The 19,423-nt window shown below is 37.3% G+C and overlaps 2 protein-coding genes and 1 long non-coding RNA gene across 6 annotated transcripts; 1 reads left to right on the top strand and 2 right to left on the bottom strand.

Annotated features, from left to right (window-relative positions):
- Positions 1-961: 961 nt before the first annotated feature.
- ppil6 (peptidylprolyl isomerase (cyclophilin)-like 6) lies at positions 962-3,400 on the bottom strand. The gene is made up of 8 exons (XM_039693359.2): positions 2,799-3,400; positions 2,593-2,688; positions 2,302-2,490; positions 2,106-2,168; positions 1,860-2,010; positions 1,713-1,772; positions 1,439-1,574; positions 962-1,276 (listed from the first exon to the last, which is right to left on the bottom strand). The coding sequence occupies exons 1-8, from the start codon at positions 2,874-2,876 to the stop codon at positions 1,165-1,167; spliced, it is 885 nt and encodes a 294-aa protein (XP_039549293.2). The 5' UTR covers positions 2,877-3,400; the 3' UTR covers positions 962-1,164.
- LOC120494174 (uncharacterized) lies at positions 1,893-17,331 on the top strand. Of its 3 annotated transcripts, XR_016146048.1 has the most exons (15): positions 1,893-2,017; positions 2,304-2,504; positions 5,755-5,946; positions 6,829-7,800; positions 7,910-7,994; positions 8,833-8,993; positions 9,782-9,852; positions 9,996-10,265; positions 10,652-10,777; positions 12,808-12,946; positions 13,027-13,373; positions 13,483-13,519; positions 15,769-15,838; positions 16,882-16,954; positions 17,245-17,331. It is a non-coding gene; the product is annotated as an uncharacterized LOC120494174 (long non-coding RNA). The 3 variants fall into 3 exon arrangements; XR_016146049.1 differs by lacking the exon at positions 15,769-15,838 and having other exon boundaries at positions 13,468-13,519; XR_016146050.1 differs by lacking the exons at positions 1,893-2,017; positions 2,304-2,504; positions 5,755-5,946; positions 6,829-7,800; positions 7,910-7,994 and adding an exon at positions 8,446-8,587 and having other exon boundaries at positions 13,468-13,519.
- ak9 (adenylate kinase 9) lies at positions 3,572-18,324 on the bottom strand. 2 transcript variants are annotated; one of them, XM_039693358.2, is made up of 37 exons: positions 18,268-18,324; positions 17,919-18,049; positions 17,716-17,779; positions 17,582-17,634; positions 17,388-17,484; positions 17,173-17,285; positions 16,796-16,969; positions 15,779-15,901; positions 15,625-15,699; positions 14,876-14,977; positions 14,660-14,799; positions 14,260-14,582; positions 14,085-14,129; positions 13,241-13,371; positions 13,005-13,155; positions 12,758-12,875; positions 12,418-12,497; positions 12,250-12,297; positions 11,950-12,144; positions 11,710-11,837; positions 10,548-10,751; positions 9,976-10,269; positions 9,776-9,897; positions 8,763-8,982; positions 8,566-8,658; positions 8,262-8,489; positions 7,894-8,112; positions 7,572-7,785; positions 7,063-7,264; positions 6,803-6,949; positions 5,736-5,953; positions 5,421-5,617; positions 5,171-5,340; positions 4,892-4,990; positions 4,237-4,339; positions 3,963-4,077; positions 3,572-3,860 (listed from the first exon to the last, which is right to left on the bottom strand). In XM_039693358.2, the coding sequence occupies exons 2-37, from the start codon at positions 18,036-18,038 to the stop codon at positions 3,637-3,639; spliced, it is 5,349 nt and encodes a 1,782-aa protein (XP_039549292.2). In that variant the 5' UTR covers positions 18,039-18,049; positions 18,268-18,324; the 3' UTR covers positions 3,572-3,636. The 2 variants fall into 2 exon arrangements, with proteins under 2 accessions (XP_039549292.2, XP_088974843.1); XM_089118717.1 differs by having other exon boundaries at positions 17,919-18,043; positions 18,269-18,323.
- Between the last annotated feature and the right edge of the window lie 1,099 nt (positions 18,325-19,423).

The raw sequence follows: 19,423 nt of genomic DNA, 5'->3' as shown, positions 1-19,423 counted from the left end.
TAGGACCAAATTGCATTCCAATTTACTTAGTTGCGCTGTTGCGTCAGTCCAATGTTTTAGGTATTTTTCTTTTTGTGTTTTAATTATTTGGTTTGGTCTGGCTAAGTGTTTATTCTCAGTCAGTCACACATGTTTTGTTTGTAGTCAGCTGAACAATTGACCAAAATATTTTTTTCTGGCATCAGCTCTTGTGGGTGCAGGGCTTGGTGATGATGGAGGGTCTCTTAATCACCATTTTTTAAGTGGGCATGGAATTTAATGGCTTTTTTTAAAAATGTGATTATAATTAGGTAAAATCCTAATTCTGCTCTGCAGGCATTATGTGTTTTTGCACTGTACTTGTAGGTTTCTGTATTGTTTGGTCTGTAGAGTCTCTATTAGGTTTTTGTCCCATTTAGTAAACTTTTGGTTTGTGAGTGGGCCCCAGACATCACACCCATAGAGCGCCATGGGGTCTATTACTGATTTGATTATTTCTAGCCAGATTCTGACTTGGATGTCAATTTTGGTATTTCACTTAATTGCATAAAACGCTCTCTGTGCCGTATCTCTGAGGTCGTTGACAGCTTTTTTTCAAATTTCCTGTGTTGCTAATATTTATGCTAAGTGTAAGTGTAGTTCTGGGTGTATTTGAGGAGCATGTTGTATAATTTAAAGCCATGACATTGGTCTTGGTGGCTGGATCTTTTTTGGAATATTTCATTATTTTTTGTCTTTTTAGGTTTAATTGACAGGGTCCATGACTGACAGGGACTCTTTCTCTCTCTCTCAAGTAAATAAATCTGTTTTACAGCAATGCACTCTCAACACGGTTGTTTCTCAGCAGCACTTCAACAGACTCTTTCGCCAAGCTTATAATGTGCACGTCACTGCAGATCACTGCTTTTTTGCAATAACTGCGTTTAGTTGCCATGGGCAAAGGAAGAAAAGCACCACAGAAATAAGTCAAACAAACTGAATATTTAAATCATATAAAGAGAGGTTTTTAATTTTAGGTCAATTTATTTGTTGAATGTGTATGCTGAAAAATAGGCATTTGCAATATGGCAAAAATATTGGGTCGTTGGACCGTCGGCCATTAACACATGGTGCACCTGTCCACATACATTACAAATGCTCCTCATTTTGTATTCCTTTCTTGATATATAGGCCACATGTGAAAATTCAGGGCTCAAATATTCCACATGCTGCTATTTTGCAGTCCTGTTTTGGCCGTTCGTTGTAGGTGGGCACTGCCTCTAGTCTCTTTAGAACCGCAGTGCCTTCAATGAGTTGCCTGGGAAAGAGGGAAAAAGCTGTGATGGAGACTTTGGATTTGTTAAATAGCAAAGGTATTTAACTGGGTATGATGTCTGCTTTAATGCAAAGCCAAATATCAAGAAACAGGTTCATAACTTTGGCTTTCTTGCATACTTAAGCAATTTATTAGGGTCATTACCCAAAAGCCACATATTTGTAGTCCATCCAGGTCGCTGGCTGTAGTGTGATATAGAACTGAGAGCCGTTGCTATGAGGACCTTGGTTAGCCATTCCCAGAATGCCACGTTTGTTGTGGGATATGACAAAACTCTCATCTAGAAGAGAAAACAGCAGCCTAGTGCTTTTTATATGCATGAATCAATATGTGACCTATAACACATTTAAGCAAATATTGTGTTAAAGTGTGAATTACAGAATTTGTGTGCCACATAAATTTGCTAATAAGCATATACCCTCAAATGTTGGACCATAGATAGATTCTCCCCCAGTGCCTTTCCTTTCAGGTGAAATATCTGTAATTGAAAACATAAAACATTTTCACATTTATGATTAATTGTATTAAATTATCATAAATGTGTAAATGTATTACTGCTTCTTACCTCCACCCTGCAGCCAACCATTTGGCACAACTCTATGGAAAATTGAGGCCTTGTAGCTCAACTCAAGGTTACTCGTCTTGGACAAACCTGCCTCTCCGGTGCACAGGGCCTTGAAGTTCCTGCACGTCTTTGGACACACGTCTGAGAACAGCTGGCAGGTAACATTTGAAACTTTCAGACTCAGAGTAGAGAATAATGGCACGGAAATACATTTTCACTTCATCAGGAAGCAGAGGATATCCTTACCTCAAACAACAGCCTGCCAAATGTCTCTCCACCGCTTTCAATATCCATATAAACAAAAATGTGCTGTGAGAAAGAGAGAGCAGATGTTGTGAATGTTAAATGGTTGTAGTCGCATTATGAAGTGTGTTTATTTGTGTATTTCTCTTGGTTTGTATTATTAATTATGTCTCGCTCCGTTGTTTGTTGTGTTTTTTACAGCTGTGCTTCGCAGATAGTTGGTGTAATACTCCTCAGCCAGGGCCATGTAAAGCGCCTGTGGTCGCTGAAAAGAAAACTTCCACTCTTTCGCTGCCCAGGTGGACAGTTTCCTCTCATCACCGAGCAACTGGCCGTTTGCGAAGGACATTAGGCCTCCAGTGTACTGCCAAACCTCTCCTCTCAGCTCCTTAAGAAGAAAACGTACGTAGGCTATTTCTTGCTTTGTTCCGCAGATATACTGTAACTTAGTGTTGAAAACAAGCCAGCAGTAAAATAACAAGTGCCATACCTTCTTTTTGTTAGCTAAATAGTCATGCCAGTCACATTCAAGAAGCGGGTGAATTGTTGGATCATCAAATGACTCCGGGAATTTATTTTTCAAACCCTGCAAGTGCAGCAGACGTTATAACTTTTGTGAACAGGTGTGCAGTCTTTATTAGTTAGTCACGCCAAAATGCAAAGTGGTCAGCATCTTAAAAAAAAAAAAAACTTTACCTCCGCAATGTTTTTGGCTATTTGAAAATTGTGTTTGCTTAACAGACCGACGATCTCTAAATGTACTGGGGATGCCATGTTTTGTAAAGCACAGAAGTTAGAGTCCCGTTGTCAGGGTAACCGATGGGAGTGGCGCACAACGATGACAAACCATTCCCATTATCGTTTTATTTTATTAAAACATTTTATATTTATGTATCAATTGGAATATGTCTGACTGTAAAAACACACCAATCTATCTATCTATCTATCTATCTATCTATCTATCTATCTATCTATCTATCTATCTATCTATCTATCTATCTATCTATCTATCTATCTATCTATCTATCTATCTATCTATCTATCTATCGTTTTATTTTCTTAAAACATTTTATATTTATGTATCAATTGGAATATGTCTTGACTGTAAAAACACACAAGGCCTGCAGAGGTTTCACAAAACAGGGCTTAGATTAAGCCAGGATGGCCTTGGCACAATTAGGACATTTAATATAAGTAGCTTTTATAAACATAACCTGGGGAAAACATAAATGGTGTTCATATTGAGACAAAACAATAGCACAGACATTTTAAGATGTGTCAGTGCAAGTTACTTTCAGTTAAAATAGCATTTTATTCTGGGACTAGGTTTTTAGCCTCTTCTGGGATATATGTTAAAACAATAACACTTAACAAAATAGATTGAAACATATTTATTAGGCTCATTCATTTAATTGTCAATTGAACAGAACACACTAACAAAGTGCTTGCAAAATGTTTTCATGTAAATGTCAACAAACACTGGTCAAATACTGTGATGTGCTGACTCAAGGCTTTTATTGAAGTTGAAGTTGTTTCAACTGCCCCCGAGCTGTATCAGACCCGAGGCTGTTTTGGTGGACTTCTCAAGGGCCAGAAACCTGTCCAGCTTCTGTGCAAAATCTGGGGGCAGGTTGAGAGGGGATCTGTATGTCTTCATGTCGGTACCCAGATGTGAAATGAGCTCACAGCCTTCTTCAAACTTTTGAAGTTTCTTTTTGTACTTCTGTCGAATATAATCTGGGTTCCTGGTGTTGAATGCTGTGAGGGTGGAGGGCAAGAATGTTATTAAAATATATTATCCAGACCATTCTCATCCCCAGCTATTCATAAGTAAGCCAAAAATAAGAAAATCAAGGCCACCTTTCAAATGAAAGGCCAGGTACAATAAAGCAGATCTCTTCACACTGAGAAAGGGGAACTTTGGCTTGAGTTGACCAACAGCAGTCATGGCTTTGATTATGGGTACTGCCACACTCTACAAAAAATAACACATGTACAATAATTACAATCTCAGCAGTGGTTAAGACAATTATTTTACCACTTGTTAAAAGCATAGCTTATTGATGGTTATGAAGACCATTTTGCATCAGATTAACAGACTGAAGTGAGTGTCTGGGTTTCAGTGTTTTCTTACTTGCTCCAAATAGCCCATGATCGGTAAAGAAGTTAGTAAGACCGGATCTTCCAACGGAGGTAGTTTATGTGGAAGTTTCTGGTCCCAGTAAATCTCAGGTGACCTGAGGACAGTTCTGTTGTGAATTATCTGTGCTTCATCTGGCTGTATTACAAATAGCCTGTTGCTATGGCTATTATTAACATGATCTTTAATTAAGATAATATATAATATATGTATACAAATGCCAGTTATGTTAATTAATTATTATTGTAAATGGCTGAATTTAATTGATCAAAAATACAGTATGAACAGTAAAAATTTGAAAAATTATAAAAATAATAATTTTTAAAATGTAATTTATTCCTTTGATGGCAAAGCTGACTTTTCAGCAGAATTACTCACTACTCGCATGATTATCACATGATCTTTCAGAAATCATTCTTTTCTAATATGCTTATTTTATTATTATCAATGCTGAAAACAGTTGCTGTTTAATATTTTTGTGTGAAACTATGATACATTTTTTCCAGGATGTTTTGATAATAGAAAGAACAGCATTTATTTGAAATATAGTATTTCTGAAACAATCTATATACTGTCACTTTTTATCAATTTAATGCATCCTTGCTGTATGAACAAATTAATTTCTTTAAAAAAAAAAATTACTACTCACTGGAGAAATTGCTCTTGTTTCTTCTCACTCTCAAATATATAGATCCTATTTCGATACTCAACAGCATACTCCATATTCCCTCGCACCAAGGCCTCATACCTACAGATGAAGAGAAAATAATGGTAGAACTGCACTGTGAATCATTTACATTAACTTATGGCCGAATGCTTTTAAATTACAATGAGTCTTTTACTTAGAATGTGAGTGAAAAGGTAGCTTAGTTATTAATGATGAAGTCTGTAGTAAAAATTAGAAAGTATTAGAGTTTTCTTGGAGTACCTCTGTTGACCATCTAGATAAGTGACAGGGCAGAATCCCTTCATCTCCACCTGTTGAGGGAACCTGCTCTTCACCTGGCCGGCATTGAGCTTATGAGGCAGGAGTGGAGGAGGGGGTAATGGGTAAGGGCAACCTGGAACCACAAACTGCTCCGGGGTTTCTAAAAATCTCTTTAAGAAGCATATAAAAAGATGTTAAACAAAACATTTTTGAACATGTAAACATGTTTCTGGACCATCTGAAACTTTACCTCTAGAAACTCCTTGCTGGCCATTTTGTAGAAGTGACCCCTGAACTCTGCAGCCAATTCAAGTGAGGTGTTATGTGAACAGTCCACCAGATGGTGATGGAGAGCTAAGCTAACTGGGCAATAATGGCCAAACTCGCCCAGCCGAGACTGCAGCTCTCTTTGGGTAATGCACAATCTGTTTATACAGGCTGCCTGGCCTGCAAGGATGACAGAAAGCGGTCACAAAACGACACATATTGATGCTTTAATGCAAATGTAATGCTTAATACATGGATGGATATTAGTGCTTCTTATTTGACAACTGCATTTTCTCACCTTTGTGAATTCTTTCCAGGTAAGCATGGATGAGTCTTATGCTTATGCGAACTTCATCTAAAACTCGCTCCCATACCCACCATTTGCTTTTGTGAGCATCAATGGGAGTCCAGTTGTGATACTGCTGGTGGAAGTGTTGCCTAAGAGCTTCAGCTTCCCGTCTGTAGCAAGAGTTTTGTATGTTTAGGACCTGGGGGCTGTCATTCATTGGGTAAGGCCTGTTGGAGAGAGTTGCCAGATTGTAATTATATATATAATATGGTCTGGCATATATATATATATATGCCAGACCATATTACCACAACTTTTGTAACACTGTCAACGTTAAAATAGAAATAATTAAAAAATGTACTTAATACAAGCAATATTTAGCTTTATTCTTTAATACTGAATTATAATTTTTTCTGACTTTATTCTCGTAAAAGGTCTATTATGACATTATTCTCGAAACCATATGACTTTATTGACCTAATGTTATGACTAGTCTTAAATAAAAATTATATATATATATATATATATATATATATATTAAGACTTTAAAATGGTGTAATTTTTAGCAGTGACATTGATTTATTTAGGTCAGTGTTATTGTTATACAACTATTTCAATCGTTTTCCTTAATTGAAAGCGGAAATAAAACAAAGTCTAAATTTTAGATGAAACAACTTAATTTAAAAAAAAAAAACTTGCATGAAAATTAGAACTGTTGCCTTGGTAACTAACTAATAAAATGAATAAAAATGAAATAAATATAAATCAAACTTAAATTAATTAATATAAATTAATTTATTTGTATATCGCTTTCCTCGATAGATATTTTTTTCAAAGCAGCTTTACAGAGATGTAAAATTTAGCATTGGTGCATGTCGATTTAGAGTTTGCGTCATCGATATCAGAAAACTAATAAAAATGGCAAAAGCTTAACAAAATGACTCAAATTTAGGTTTCCATTACAAGTTAAAATGTTACCTGAAAATATAAATGTGAAAGCTAATTCAAAATATTAATAAATACAATAATAGTATATAAATAATCCAAAATATTATTTATGTTTGTGCTGGTCTGACCTGTTGTTTTTTTCCCTATCTCTCAGGCCTCTCCTCAGCACTTCCGCCATGTCCAGTTGCAGTTCAATCACTAGCATAGGAATAATGCTGCAGGATTGCATTAATTCAGCCTGATGCTTGGTCGCAGGGAAGCCATCCAACACAAACCTGAGGATCAAACACATGTACTGTATAATGCCACTTACATAGACTTAAAGTCTTCTGTCCTTTAGGTTATTTCTGTTGTACATTTCTTATTCAAAAAATGTGGTCCTCCTCACCCACAAGTGCTGCAGACCTGGTTCATTACTGCCACCTCCAGGCACTGGATGGCTAGTTCATCAGGAACGGTCAGGCCCTGGATCAAATGCTTCTGTACCTTATAAGCCAATTCAGTTTTGGACTGGCTGTTGAGCACCATACGTATTGCATCCCCAATGGAGAGTCGAGCGAGACCATACTTACGTGCAAACACCTGGGCCACTGAGTGCACACACAGTTAAAAGCTACTTATTGTGAAATCTATAAAAACACTTGGTTTTAAGTTATTTAGGTCTGATTTCACAAACAGGGCTTAGAGTAAACCAGGATTAGGCCTTAGTTAAATTAGCTAATTTTTACTGGTGTTCATATTGAGACCAAACAATAGCACTGACATCGCCTATTTTGTCAGTACAAGTTGCTTTCATTTAAGACAGCTTAAGACTAGGCTTAAGCCTCTTCTGTGAAATCAGGCATCAATATTTTTATGAGCATCTAATGACGTGTATTTTATCTCCAGAAATCTGACCTGTGGTTTTGCCTGCTTTTGGTGGGCCAATGATAACCAGTTTGATTGGAAGGGAAGGGTTGGGCTTTGGTTGACGGATATATTTGATTGGGTTGAGGATGAAGGTGTTGCGTGTCTCCCTGGATGCAAAGAAGTAGATGAACTGATGTAGGATGACAGGGAATGTGGTGTTGAAAGGGCCTTGTGGAGGCTGGATCAAATCTCCCTCTGCGTACTACAAAACATAACGGTAAACAGACGTTTTTGTTTTATACTCTGATAAAGCTATTTTTAGGCTTATATTATTCAATTAATTTTCAAAATGTTGTATATCTGCTTTTACCTTTATTGGATCCCAGCACCCGAAGGCACTGGGATATTTAAAGGAGCAGTACAGGAGTCTTCTGGCGAGACTGTAGCTGATTGGCTGACACATCTGAAAGAGTGAGTCTCTGTTTACCATCAGTGGTTTGATTCCCTGTAGGAGCTGATACCTCACAATCCGAGGCAAACTGCCTGCGCTTATAACCAGACGGGGGATTTGGTTGTCTGTTAGAAAGTCCTATAAAAAATCAATCAATGTATTATCTGCAGAATTTCTAGAATAGAACAAGTAAATGAAATTATAATGTTAAACAAGTGTTACATTTCTGAAGGACTTAAATTGCATTATAAATTTGTTTATAATATAAGCGTTCATCTTCTCCTTACTGTCATGCTGGTGAGTTTGTTATCATCCCTCTCAAACCTCTGACTGATCTCCGTCTCCAGTCTCTCTTTTGCACTAGTTTCTGTTTCTTCATCCTCCTCTGCCCCCTCCTCCTCCACAGGAGGAAACTCCTCAAGCAGTATGGCCTCCATTTCCTCCCGTTCCTGCTCTTCTTCGTCCATCGCCTCTGCTTCTTCTTGCACCTCTTTGTTATCCTCAACCTCATCTTCCTAATGAAGCAACAGAATGTCCAGTCAGAATCTGTCAGTCACTCACCAATGCAAGACAACGACAGCGGTCAATGACCTGTTTTTTGAGGGGCTTCAGAGTGAGTGGGCTTGGTTTTTTGGTTTCACGTTCAGCCATAAGCTCAGCCCTTCTCTGGGTGATGGCCCGTTCCTGCAGTTTGACACAGACCAATGCATATTTACGCCAAAAACTTTGTTTCACCTGCTTTATGGTGAATTTTTACATCATTTTGAAATTTTCGCTTAAACACTCACCCTGAGTTCACTCTGCAGCTTAATGACCAGCCGCTTTTGTTCTTTCCTGCGCTCTTGTCTCTCTCTCCAGCGCGTGAGCCGCGAAGGCAGGAGACGCCGGACCACCTCAGACACTTCTACCGACATCACTGCCACCACATCTGGAAATAAGTGATGCTCCACCATGAAGGACACCTCTTCTTGGCTTTGGGGAAATCCCTCCAAAATAAACCCCGTGGATCTGAGAGAAAAGTTAAGGAATATTTTGCAAAAAAAAAAAATATTTCTTTCATACACTATTTATTCAACCTCCTACATTCAAACACATTTGCTTATTTTTCCCTTGGAAAATAGCATGCAAGTCATATGGACTACTTGGCTTTTATATTAGAGATCGACTATTACTGCCTGTTTATGACCAATACAATACAGATGTCTGATAATAATAATAATAATAATTCAGAATCAATTTTTAATTACGTTTTAGTATTTGTATATTTTTGACACAATAATACATGATGATTACATGAATGAATACATGCATTAAGGTTATTTTACTACTAATAATAATTATTTATAATAATAAATTATATTACTATTATTTTTAGTTGTGCCATTATATTTATGCAAAATCATGTGATATTGTGGTATTTGTCATTACTAAAATTAAAATATAACAATGAAATTGAATTTATAATTGAATAAATACTATAATAGTAAATAAATAATATTAAAATAACTCTCAAATTAATTTTTAATATATAATTAAGATGCTTTTAAAAAAAATATATAGATATTACAGAATGATATCCGTTTAAAGCATTATCAAGCCGTCAAACCTTAACTGCAATTGAATGAAAGAGGTTTTCTTCTCTTTTTTGTGCAGGTTTGGAATGATTTGAGGGTGAATAAATAATGATCAAAATGTACATTTTGAGGTGGAATATTTAATGATTTAAAGTTTCAGCTAAAGTTTCAGGATTGTTTTGAGGTAGCATGTGTGAATTAGTGAGTGTTTGTAAATGAACATTTACTTGTAGGGTTCCTGATCCCACCACGGTAATAAAACCATTTCCAGTATCTCCAGAGGGAGAGGATCACCATCCTGGAGGTATGCCTTTATGGCCTCCTCATCGTCAGTCAATGCTGGTTCTTCCTACAAATACACCAATGCATCAAATTCAAACAAAATTCAAGCAAAAAATTCAAACGTCTTGCCTTTACAGCCCCTTACATTTGTGTTTGGATTATCAGATGCGGTATCCTGATGACTGGTCTGGTCCTCCTGGTCTGTAGGGGATTCAGCCCTCTGAGCCTCCAGCAGGCCCTGCAGCTCCTCTGGAGGTTCCTCAGGGGGTTCAGAATCATCTGCATATGATACACGCTTCTGGATCTTCCGTAGGATCAGCTCCTGTAGCCGCTCTCGGAACTGGATGTGGAAAACTCCCAGCTGCTCTGCAAGCCACTTCCCATGGGTGGTCTTTCCAGACCCCCTCACTCCAAGCATGAAGACACGCAGTGCAGGTGGCTGGTTGCATACAAACAGAGCTTTGTGTTATATGTACATTGTTTGCCACATATTGTACATATTTGTCATTTACTATTTGTTTTCACAGAAGCAGAAGACGTTTTGTTGTCACTTTCCAATGTGTGTTTTTATCATTTATCCTGATGTAGAAATACATGTGATGAATTTATCTTGTAAAAATATACCCGAGTAAGGTCTGTTGACTGAATCGTTGCGTATTAAAGCCATTGTGCAAGATTTTTTAGATCATTTATCCTTATAAAATACCAAAAAAGTACCTTTAATAGTTGTGTGTTAGATATGTAGAGTTCAGGGTTCTTCAGGAACTTTTCTTGTGCCTCTGTGCTGGAGAAATAATAGACTTTGTCTCTGTACTTGGCAGCATATTCATCCAGACAAGGTTGTAGCGTACCCCTCTCCTTCAGCACCACCGGACAAAAATGCTTGGTGTCTCCCAGCTGCCTCTTAAAGCTGACTTCCTCCTGAGACCATCATAAACAAAAGAGAGGTATGATATTCTAAGAATCAGTAGATCAGAATAAGTGTTCTTACATTGATTTGCTCTATTATTATAAGTTCAATTGTTGGTATCTTAGGTACCAAAGATATCTTAGGGAGTACTTCAAGTAAATATTTTAAAAAGGGATTCGGCGGACAAAAGCTGCTTTTCCACCGTCAGGCCGTACAGTTCTAAGATTGACACGGAACGGCTGCATTTCCACTTAAGCTTGTTTTGACACAGCAAAATTACAAACTGTTCCCTGGGTGTGATTCCATGCTGAGCCGTGCTGGTACAATCCGTCTAGTGACAACACCACTAAGGATTGGCTGGCTATTTACATCTCATACAGTCTGGAAATTGTATGAGTTACCAAGGCAATGATTGACGCATTTGTATTACATTCCAAAGAGCTGTGTTATCAGCCTAAAAGTAAAAAATGAAATCATATCCATACCGGCTGGACCGGATCGGCAAGGAATGGAATGGTAGCAACGAGAACGGTTCGGCCCAACGGTGCGAAGCAGCTAATGACGTTTCAAAAGTAAATATGCTCTGTATGGATGTCTGCAATTTGTCTTACAACATGAGTTCCATGTTTGAGACACCTATTTCATTCTATTCAGCAATGCTGCACCTAGTTGTTTTTGAATGCAAGAACGTGCCCTGAGTGAACAGCTCCTAATGCCGTAATCAACCATTTTATTGCTATAATATGTACAGTTGTGGTCAGAATTAATGGCACTCCTGGTAAATATGATCAAAAATGGCTGTAAAAAGTAAATCTGCATTGTTTATCGTTTTAATCTTTCATTCAAAAAAATGGCAAAAGTCGAATCTTTCATTGAAATAAAATAATGGAAAGGGGGGGGGGGGTAAAATGGGTTCAGTTTTGATTTCATGCTTCATTCGTGTTCAGTGCTGGATTATTGATGTGTAACCTCTGATTCTTGTTCCTCCTCTTCATCAACAGCATCTTGTTTCTCAACCTGTGCCTGTGCATACATAGCCTCTTCCTCCTCCTCCAGATCTGCACTAGATTTCTTCCAAGCTTTGTACTTAAATGGCTCTAAGAGAGAAATTTAGAGAGGGAAAGACAGAACAGAAAAGATATAGTGAATGAGAGGGTGCGACCGCTAATTTAGAGAGCATGACACACACAGACAGTCCACTTTACGTACTTTCCATATGGTAAATCATCTCTTGGAGGATATCCTGTGGTGTTTTGTTGGTGATGTCCAGTGTTACATAGCTGCAGGTGATGGTGTACTCCTTGCTTTCCCAATCTGCTACAAACTGCTTCAGCTGAACACTAAAGGCATCCATCTCTGGGCCGTCAGGATAACCATTTTCCCACACCGTTGGAAGTACCACCTCTGTACACCCAGACATATGAAGATATGCAATTATATATACCTTGCAGAAGTCATGGTACCATTACTGACACTCGACTCGAGTAAAGGAAAAGTAAGACTACAAACCTTCATGATTGAAAATTTTTGCTTCATCATCAGACTTATCAGAACTCTCTGTAAATACATACCAATTATTTATCAAAACATGTTTTAACACTTAAGACCACAATATTGTAAGTTTGAGCAGAGTTTAACATTTATGCACAGCAATGCAATGATGTGAAAGAGTACTACCTGACTCCTCAATCAATGTCTCGAGTTTTGGCTGGGTGTCAGTAGGCTGTGAATCTTTCTTTGAGGTTTCAATCGGTTTCCTGCAACAACAAAAAAAAGAATCGAATCACATCTCCATGTTGAAAAAGTAAACCACCACTTTCCAACATGAAACCATGACATCTGGGAGTCTCAATTCTCTACACTAACGTTCAAATGTTTGGGGTCAGTAAGATTCAAAGTATGCTTATAATATAATTTTTAATTAAAACCAAATAGAAGCATTTTCTCCAGTGGTTTCAAACTTTGAATCCCCACTTTATATTGTCTGAAACTGGGCCCTTACATTAGCTGCACTTACAGTGTCTCATGATTGTCTTGTGTCTTATGCAGTTTCCTATCTTTCTTTAGGCGAGCCAGCACAGCTCGATCCACCTCTTCTTTATTCTGTTCATACATCCTTGTTAGTACAGTCCTTCCTTCAATAAACAACAACAAGTGACCAGTGACCATCACAATCAAGTGGACTTCATGGCCTAAACAAGCATAGGTTGTATCATTTAATGTAAAAATCAGGACTGAAAAATGTTTACATGTCTTTCTCTCACCTTCTCCATCATTGTCTTTCAGACAGAATAGGACTTCAGGTGTTACAGCACCATGTAGTTCCTCAATGGTGATCAGCTGTGATCTACTGCTGGGAATGTTGTCCAGTATCCACCCTCTTTTATATTCAGAATCCACATCTTCAGTCTCAATCTGATAAACCACAGGCACTCTTAAAACACAAATACTGTTGTTCTATGTAAGTATGAGAGTTGAGGGTGGCAGCGCAACAGTCTACCTCTCTTATGTGCTTCTCCAGGGCCTCCAAATAAAGCTCCCGTGAAGCTGTGACTGGAGACTCTGTTGCTTCCTTCATAGCTTCCTCCACAAAAGCTTGAACATCTGGATGATCTTCTGTCACCTCTATTGCTGTAAATTACACATTCAGTGTTATTTTGGTATTATTTATTTACTATTAATGTATTTGTTAATATTTTGGATTGGCTTTTGTTTTTATATTTTCAGTTTTCATTTCCACAGTTTTGCTATTACGGGACTGGAATGACATGGAAATACTGTAAGTAAATGATGACACAATTTTTCTTTTTGGGTGAACAATTTTACTTAACCCCCTAAAGGGACATGGTGGTGGGAAAAAATATGATATGGGAGGAAAAATAAGTCAATGCTTTCGTGTTCTCTTGCAAATGTTTTGCACTCCTCTAAGAAACTTTGCAGACACTTGCAAAATGTTTTGCGGAATTCAAAAGTTTTTGCGAGGGAACCATAGACTGTAAAAAAACGCAAAGTTTCCCGGGTGAACACAAATGCATTGACAACTAAATTTCCTCCATCCCATGATATCTCTTTTAATTCCTTTTACTGATTTAATTTTCCTTGCTTTTATTCAAGGAATAATGCATATAGTGTATGAAATGTGCTAATAAATTTTTCCTTCACCATATCCCTCCATACCTTTTAACACTGTAACCACTGAATTACGTACCATTTTCATTTATTTCATGTGTGTATGTAAAAATGATATGAATGATAACAGTTAACAAAATGTTAAAGCACAGAACATACATTGTTATCAGTGAAACTGAGGAGGTTTAAAGTCCATGTTTGTGGATTGACCTCACCTGAGTAAGTTTCATCAGACTCTCCCTTATTGGTTGTCACATTACCTACAGAAATGGAGAAAAAACATCTCAGAGATGTCCCAGAATGCTTTAAAAGTTAATTCTATCATGTCATGGAGCTTATTGTTTGGTACTGTAGGTTTACCAAAATTGGCATGCTCATAACATTTCAAACCTGATGCATCTGTAGCCTCATGCTGCATCTTGACTCTGACCTTCTCCAAACCTGCGAGGGTGGCGTCGTGACGGACTTTGTCCAACATGTCTTGTGTGAACATACTCCGTGTGCGCTCCATCAGTGCCTCAACATCTACCACTACAGCACCATAATACTCTGCTAGCAGTGCACAAATTGTGCTCTTTCCTGAGCATCGTGGGCCGATCACGGACACCCTGCAAGGCAAGTGTGGCATGGGTGGCAGCAGGTAGCAACGAGGGTTCGCCGTGAACTTCTGCAGAGCATTTTGAGATGACAGGATATACATCTTATCCATGAAGCTGATGGGGAGAAAAGAGAGAAAATGTGGCCCCCACATTGAAGAATTTTAATGTATAAAAAATTCATTTTTACTAACCCAACGGCGAACTCGGGTCTACCCTTGACCACCCTGCCCTCTTTGAGTGCCACAGGGCAGTTGCAGGACCATCGGCTCCTTCGCCAATGAAAGCCTGGTGCGACATTTCTACAGGTAGACAGAGTCCGAAACAGCTCCTCCTATAAAAATAGGCATGGTGAAGAGGCATGTAAAATGTAGGTCACTTTATAGAGGTGTGTATTTGCAGTATCTGACCATGTCCATCTGATCAGCGAGCTCTGGGTCCTCTGTCGGCATCAAACGCACCGGCACAGCTGGACACCTCACAGCCATGGACTCCAAACGAGACATTACTGACTGTATACAGGCAATTGGAAAATTCATTATTATTACATTATACAGGTGTATCGTATCATCTGTTTATTATAAGAAGCAATATTATTTTGTAGCTGTCGCTTTAGTGTCAGGGTTCTGTCACTTCGGTCTGTTTATTCTTGGTTTGGTGACAGAGCTCTGACACTGCTTGTGTCTTGTCTTGTTGTGAGCACGACAATGTGCCCTTCTGTTTAGGTGTTATCTGTTTATTGGTTAGTTTTTCCGACTGGATTGTCTTTGTTGGTCATGGTATGTCTTTGTATGTTGCCAAATCGTTGACTTGTGCTTCCCTTCATGTTTTCCCTGCATTGCGTCATGTCGCATCAAGTCAATTCAAGTCTTTTCCCCCTCTGTGTAGTTTTTGTTGTTCGGTTTATTTTATTAATTTAAATGTCACAGTATCGTGACATTTAAATGCTTAAGGTCTTTAAAGAAGGATGATTTCTGATTGGCTATCAATGTTTTTATTATTCATCAACAGGAAAAAATGTCCTGTATTATTCTCGTTATAGTGGTGGTGTGGACTACTTTAGTCTAATAGTATATTATAGCAGTTATTAAAACCTTATAGTTATTATCCCTGGTGTGAACAGGCCTTTCGGCATTACAGCTTGTTGGAGGGCACCCACCTCAAAGAGCTCCTCTGGATCCTTGTTTCCATCCAGCTCAAATAAATATGGGGGATTATGGTCTGCCATGTAATCCTACACATCAAGCATAAGTATAACTGCTATTTGTCTCAATAATAGTGTGTATTCAGGTGTGTGTAATAGGTGCCATTACCTCAAGAGGCCTGAGAATGGTGTCTTTATAGCGCATGATCCTGCTCTTGGCATTCTCTGGGTAATTCTCAATCACTCTTACTAGTTGTGTGATCATGTCCTTCTGTAGCTCTATCTCTTCCATCTTAAAAACACATTTTTTAATTGCATTTAGCCATTTGTGCGTAGAAACTTTTAAACAGCGCTTTGGAAAAGTGTCTTGGAAATAAATAACGGCAATAATATAATGAACTCGATTTCCAGTTTTGTCATTCCTGTCACTTTTGTCAGTGGTTCTCAGTCAGGGGCAGTAGCAAACTTACAAAAACAAATAGGGCCACCTGATAACTTAAAGTTATAAATAAAATAATATTTAAATGATTATATATAAAATAAATATAAATAAATTTAAATGATAATATTTAAATGATGATATATTTTTATGATTATGTAATCAAATAATCGAACTTCATTAATGCTAAAAAATGAAAGGAAAATGTAGTAAATTGCAATGATTTTTTTTTTTTTATTCCACCCCTCAACAACTGTTGTTTTTATTGTAGAACACAGTTCTTGAAACGTCTGGAATCACAACATTAATTGTGGTTGGTTATTTTAATGAATATACCCATTTTTGTTAATAAACAAAAACTGAAATCTGAAATACCGGAAGAAATATTTTAGCCTAAAGGGGAGGGGTCTTCGAGTTAAACAAGTTGAGAACCACTGCTCTAAGGGTTCATCCCAGTTAACATACTTTTGCACTGTTTTATGCCATTTTTAGCATTTAAATAGTGTGAGTAGTGTGCTCACCCTGAAAAATCCAAAAAAGAAAAAGTGAATTTCAAATACCTGGATGCACCTAATTAACCAAAAAAAAGAAAAGAAAGAAAAAGCATGGAATGCTGGACAACTGTCACATCTTTCCTTATGCAGATTCCATCAGACTGCGAAGTTAAATGACAAAATAACCATATAAAATCCATTTGGTAAGTGCATAGTGTACAGTATGTCATTTAGGACACTGCTTAAGTATTACCTCTTCCTCCAGATCCTCTGTTTCTTCCTCTTCCTCATCCTCATCTTCTATGCTGCTGCTTTTTATGACTGACTCTTTCTTCACAGGGTCCCACTTCTCCTTCTGGAACACCCGGCCTGTCTCCGGATGTTGACGCTCTCCTGATAGCCTGTGGATCAGGTCACTGTCTGCACACTGCACACATACATTCAATGTCAATCACTTTACATTTATGTGTTTATACAGAAGTGAATATAACCGCACAATGTCAGCATTGCAAAAACATGGCAAAACAGCACAACAAAAACAATATAATTATTTTGTATGTCTGCTAATATATGAAATATAGAGTGTTTATCTTAAAATTGAGAACGGTATTGATAGTATTAATGAAAAACCTTGATGTTGATGATGAAGTCTGGTGGCATTTCGAGGCTTTTAATCAGGTCTATTTGCTCCTGTATCTTTAGGTAATCCTCTGAAATTGATGGCAAACAGGCCAGGACATAACCTGCTCAACCACCATTCAAACAAGTCATTACAAATATATATTAACAGATTTTAAAACAATTATTTATTAAATTATGTTATTTTAGTTGTTTCTTATCCTCACCGTAGTGTTGTACATCAGGTGACTTTAGCCGGCCAACAATTACCTCGACCATCATCTCCTCTGGAACAGCTTTCCCTTCAGCCAGAATCTTAAAGAGCTGAAACACATTTGGTTTTTTGACACCACTAGAATTGTTTGCAGGGAATCAGTTATTTCTAGTATGATCAAATACATAAATAAACAGTGATACACACCTGTATACCTTGTTCAGTCTCATTACTGATGTGGCTGTTGAGAAGATCTGTATCTAAAAGGGTGAAGAAATACAAAAATATTCATAAAGTCCATAATGGCATTGAGGCATTAAATAAGGCACTTGATTATTTACCATCAATGAGGATACAATTCCAAGTATTCGCTAATTTTCTGGCTAGAGTAGATTTGCCAACACCCTGAAAATAAAATAAATCACACAATGTAACACAGAACATTTCAATTGGTGTATTATATTGTTTAAATACTATTATTTGTTTTGACTGAGTAACATTTACTTTCATGATTGAGAAATAATTATGCAAGTTGGAAACTCACTGGTTTTCCTATGATGATAAAACATGTTGGCTTAGAGAGTAGAATCTCGCTCTCTGCTTCATTCTCGATGAGTTTATCCACTAACGGGTAGTTGGACACATTCGAGACAATGGATGACATGGTATATGTTACTGTAAAGCAGATATACAGAACTATAATTTTGTTTCAGTTTGGTTAAACTATACTTCAGTAACAAATCATTTAATTATCATCCGACATTTAAATTTGATTAAAAATTAAAAAAAAAAAATCGAAACCGCGTGCTTCTGTAATCCTATATATGCTTCGATACGTTATTCTCTTTGTTCAATGATTTTACCATAGACTGTAAATAATAGGATTTACTCACTTTATAATAGTGACTGTAGCAACAGAATGTAACCTCCATCTTTGCCCGCACTTCATGTGTTGAACAGTGTCATGACAACCAGCCCAGTAAGCCCACAACAAAAAAGAGAGACGAGATTTGAAGAGCTTTTTATTATGGTAAAAAAAAAAAAAAACATGGTAAAACCACCGATAAGTGGACATTGACTTATCCACAAACAATTTCTCCAGAAATTATATGAGGACAGATACGTGTTTAACGTTACGTTTTAACAATACATTTGACAGTAGCGTTCTAAAATTATATGAACTCATTCAATATGACCACCAGATGCCAGTGTTGAGCCTTCGCGGCTGACTTGCAATTAATTAATTTATCTTTTAAAAAGTGATAGTTAAAAGCACTAACACTCTAACCACATAGATAGATAGATATTTAATTCATAATTTGAATGGGGTATGCTTAAACATACCCCCCCCCCCCCCCCCAACTAACTAACTAACTACAATGCAGATCATTGTAAAACAGATTTTAGAAGCAGTAATATATATATATTCCTTTAGCTGATTTTTAAGGTCAGTTAATGCTTTACTATGGCAGTGCTCTCAAGTCTAGTCCATAGAAATTAATTAAGCAAGCTAAACCTGGGGAGTGAGACTTTTCTGAGACAGACAACAATTTCCTCATTCCTCAAATCAGTCTGTGCCAGAGGTGGGTGTTACCAGAAGAATATCATCTATCTATCATTAATTATTCACATGAACAAAACCATATACATTTTTACCACATATTTATGTTACTATATAGACCTAGATAGTTACCTGCATGCATAACAAAATTAGCCTTCAATCTCAGACGGATTTTGAGTTTTTTTCTGTATCATGATAGAGACATTATGTGACTGCTGTTTCAGCTGTTTTCCATTGACACAACACTATAATGACTGTATCCAGTCCTCATAGACATAGCACCAAGAAGGTTAATACAGAGAGTAACAAGTTAATAAAATATTAGAAAACATGTCAATATGGGGCCTCATATGGGTTTGGGTGTCAAACACAGATTTTATTTAGGGTGGCTTCTATCATACTTTCACTCATGGTTTTTAACAGTCATGAGTGAGAAATTATTGAGAATGGATTCAGATTAATTTGACATCAGCGGATGACATTTTTAT

The sequence above is a fragment of the Pimephales promelas genome, chromosome 13 (genome assembly GCF_988280905.1).
Source record: "Pimephales promelas chromosome 13, fPimPro1.hap1.1, whole genome shotgun sequence".
NCBI classification, from domain to species: domain Eukaryota; kingdom Metazoa; phylum Chordata; class Actinopteri; order Cypriniformes; family Leuciscidae; genus Pimephales; species Pimephales promelas.
The sequence above is the reverse complement of the archived record's forward strand: the minus strand, read 5'-3'. Positions and strand labels throughout refer to the sequence as shown.

Bases quoted from the DNA above. Each gene is read 5' to 3' on its own strand.
- ak9 (XM_089118717.1), bottom strand. From the start codon at position 18,323: ATGAAGTGCGGGCAAAGATGGAGGTTACATTCTGTTGCTACAGTCACT. The intron at 17,635-17,715 runs GTAAATAATCAA...TCACCCTTTTAG, and splicing joins GAATTGTATCCTCATTGATG to ATACAGATCTTCTCAACAGC. The intron at 13,156-13,240 runs GTAGACTGTTGC...GTGGTTTATCAG, and splicing joins TGGAGAAGCACATAAGAGAG to ATTGAGACTGAAGATGTGGA.
- ppil6 (XM_039693359.2), bottom strand. From the start codon at position 2,876: ATGGCATCCCCAGTACATTTAGAGATCGTCGGTCTGTTAAGCAAACAC. The intron at 1,773-1,859 runs GTAAGAAGCAGT...TTTCAATTACAG, and splicing joins TGGTTGGCTGCAGGGTGGAG to ATATTTCACCTGAAAGGAAA. The intron at 1,575-1,712 runs GTATATGCTTAT...TTTCTCTTCTAG, and splicing joins CTATGGTCCAACATTTGAGG to ATGAGAGTTTTGTCATATCC.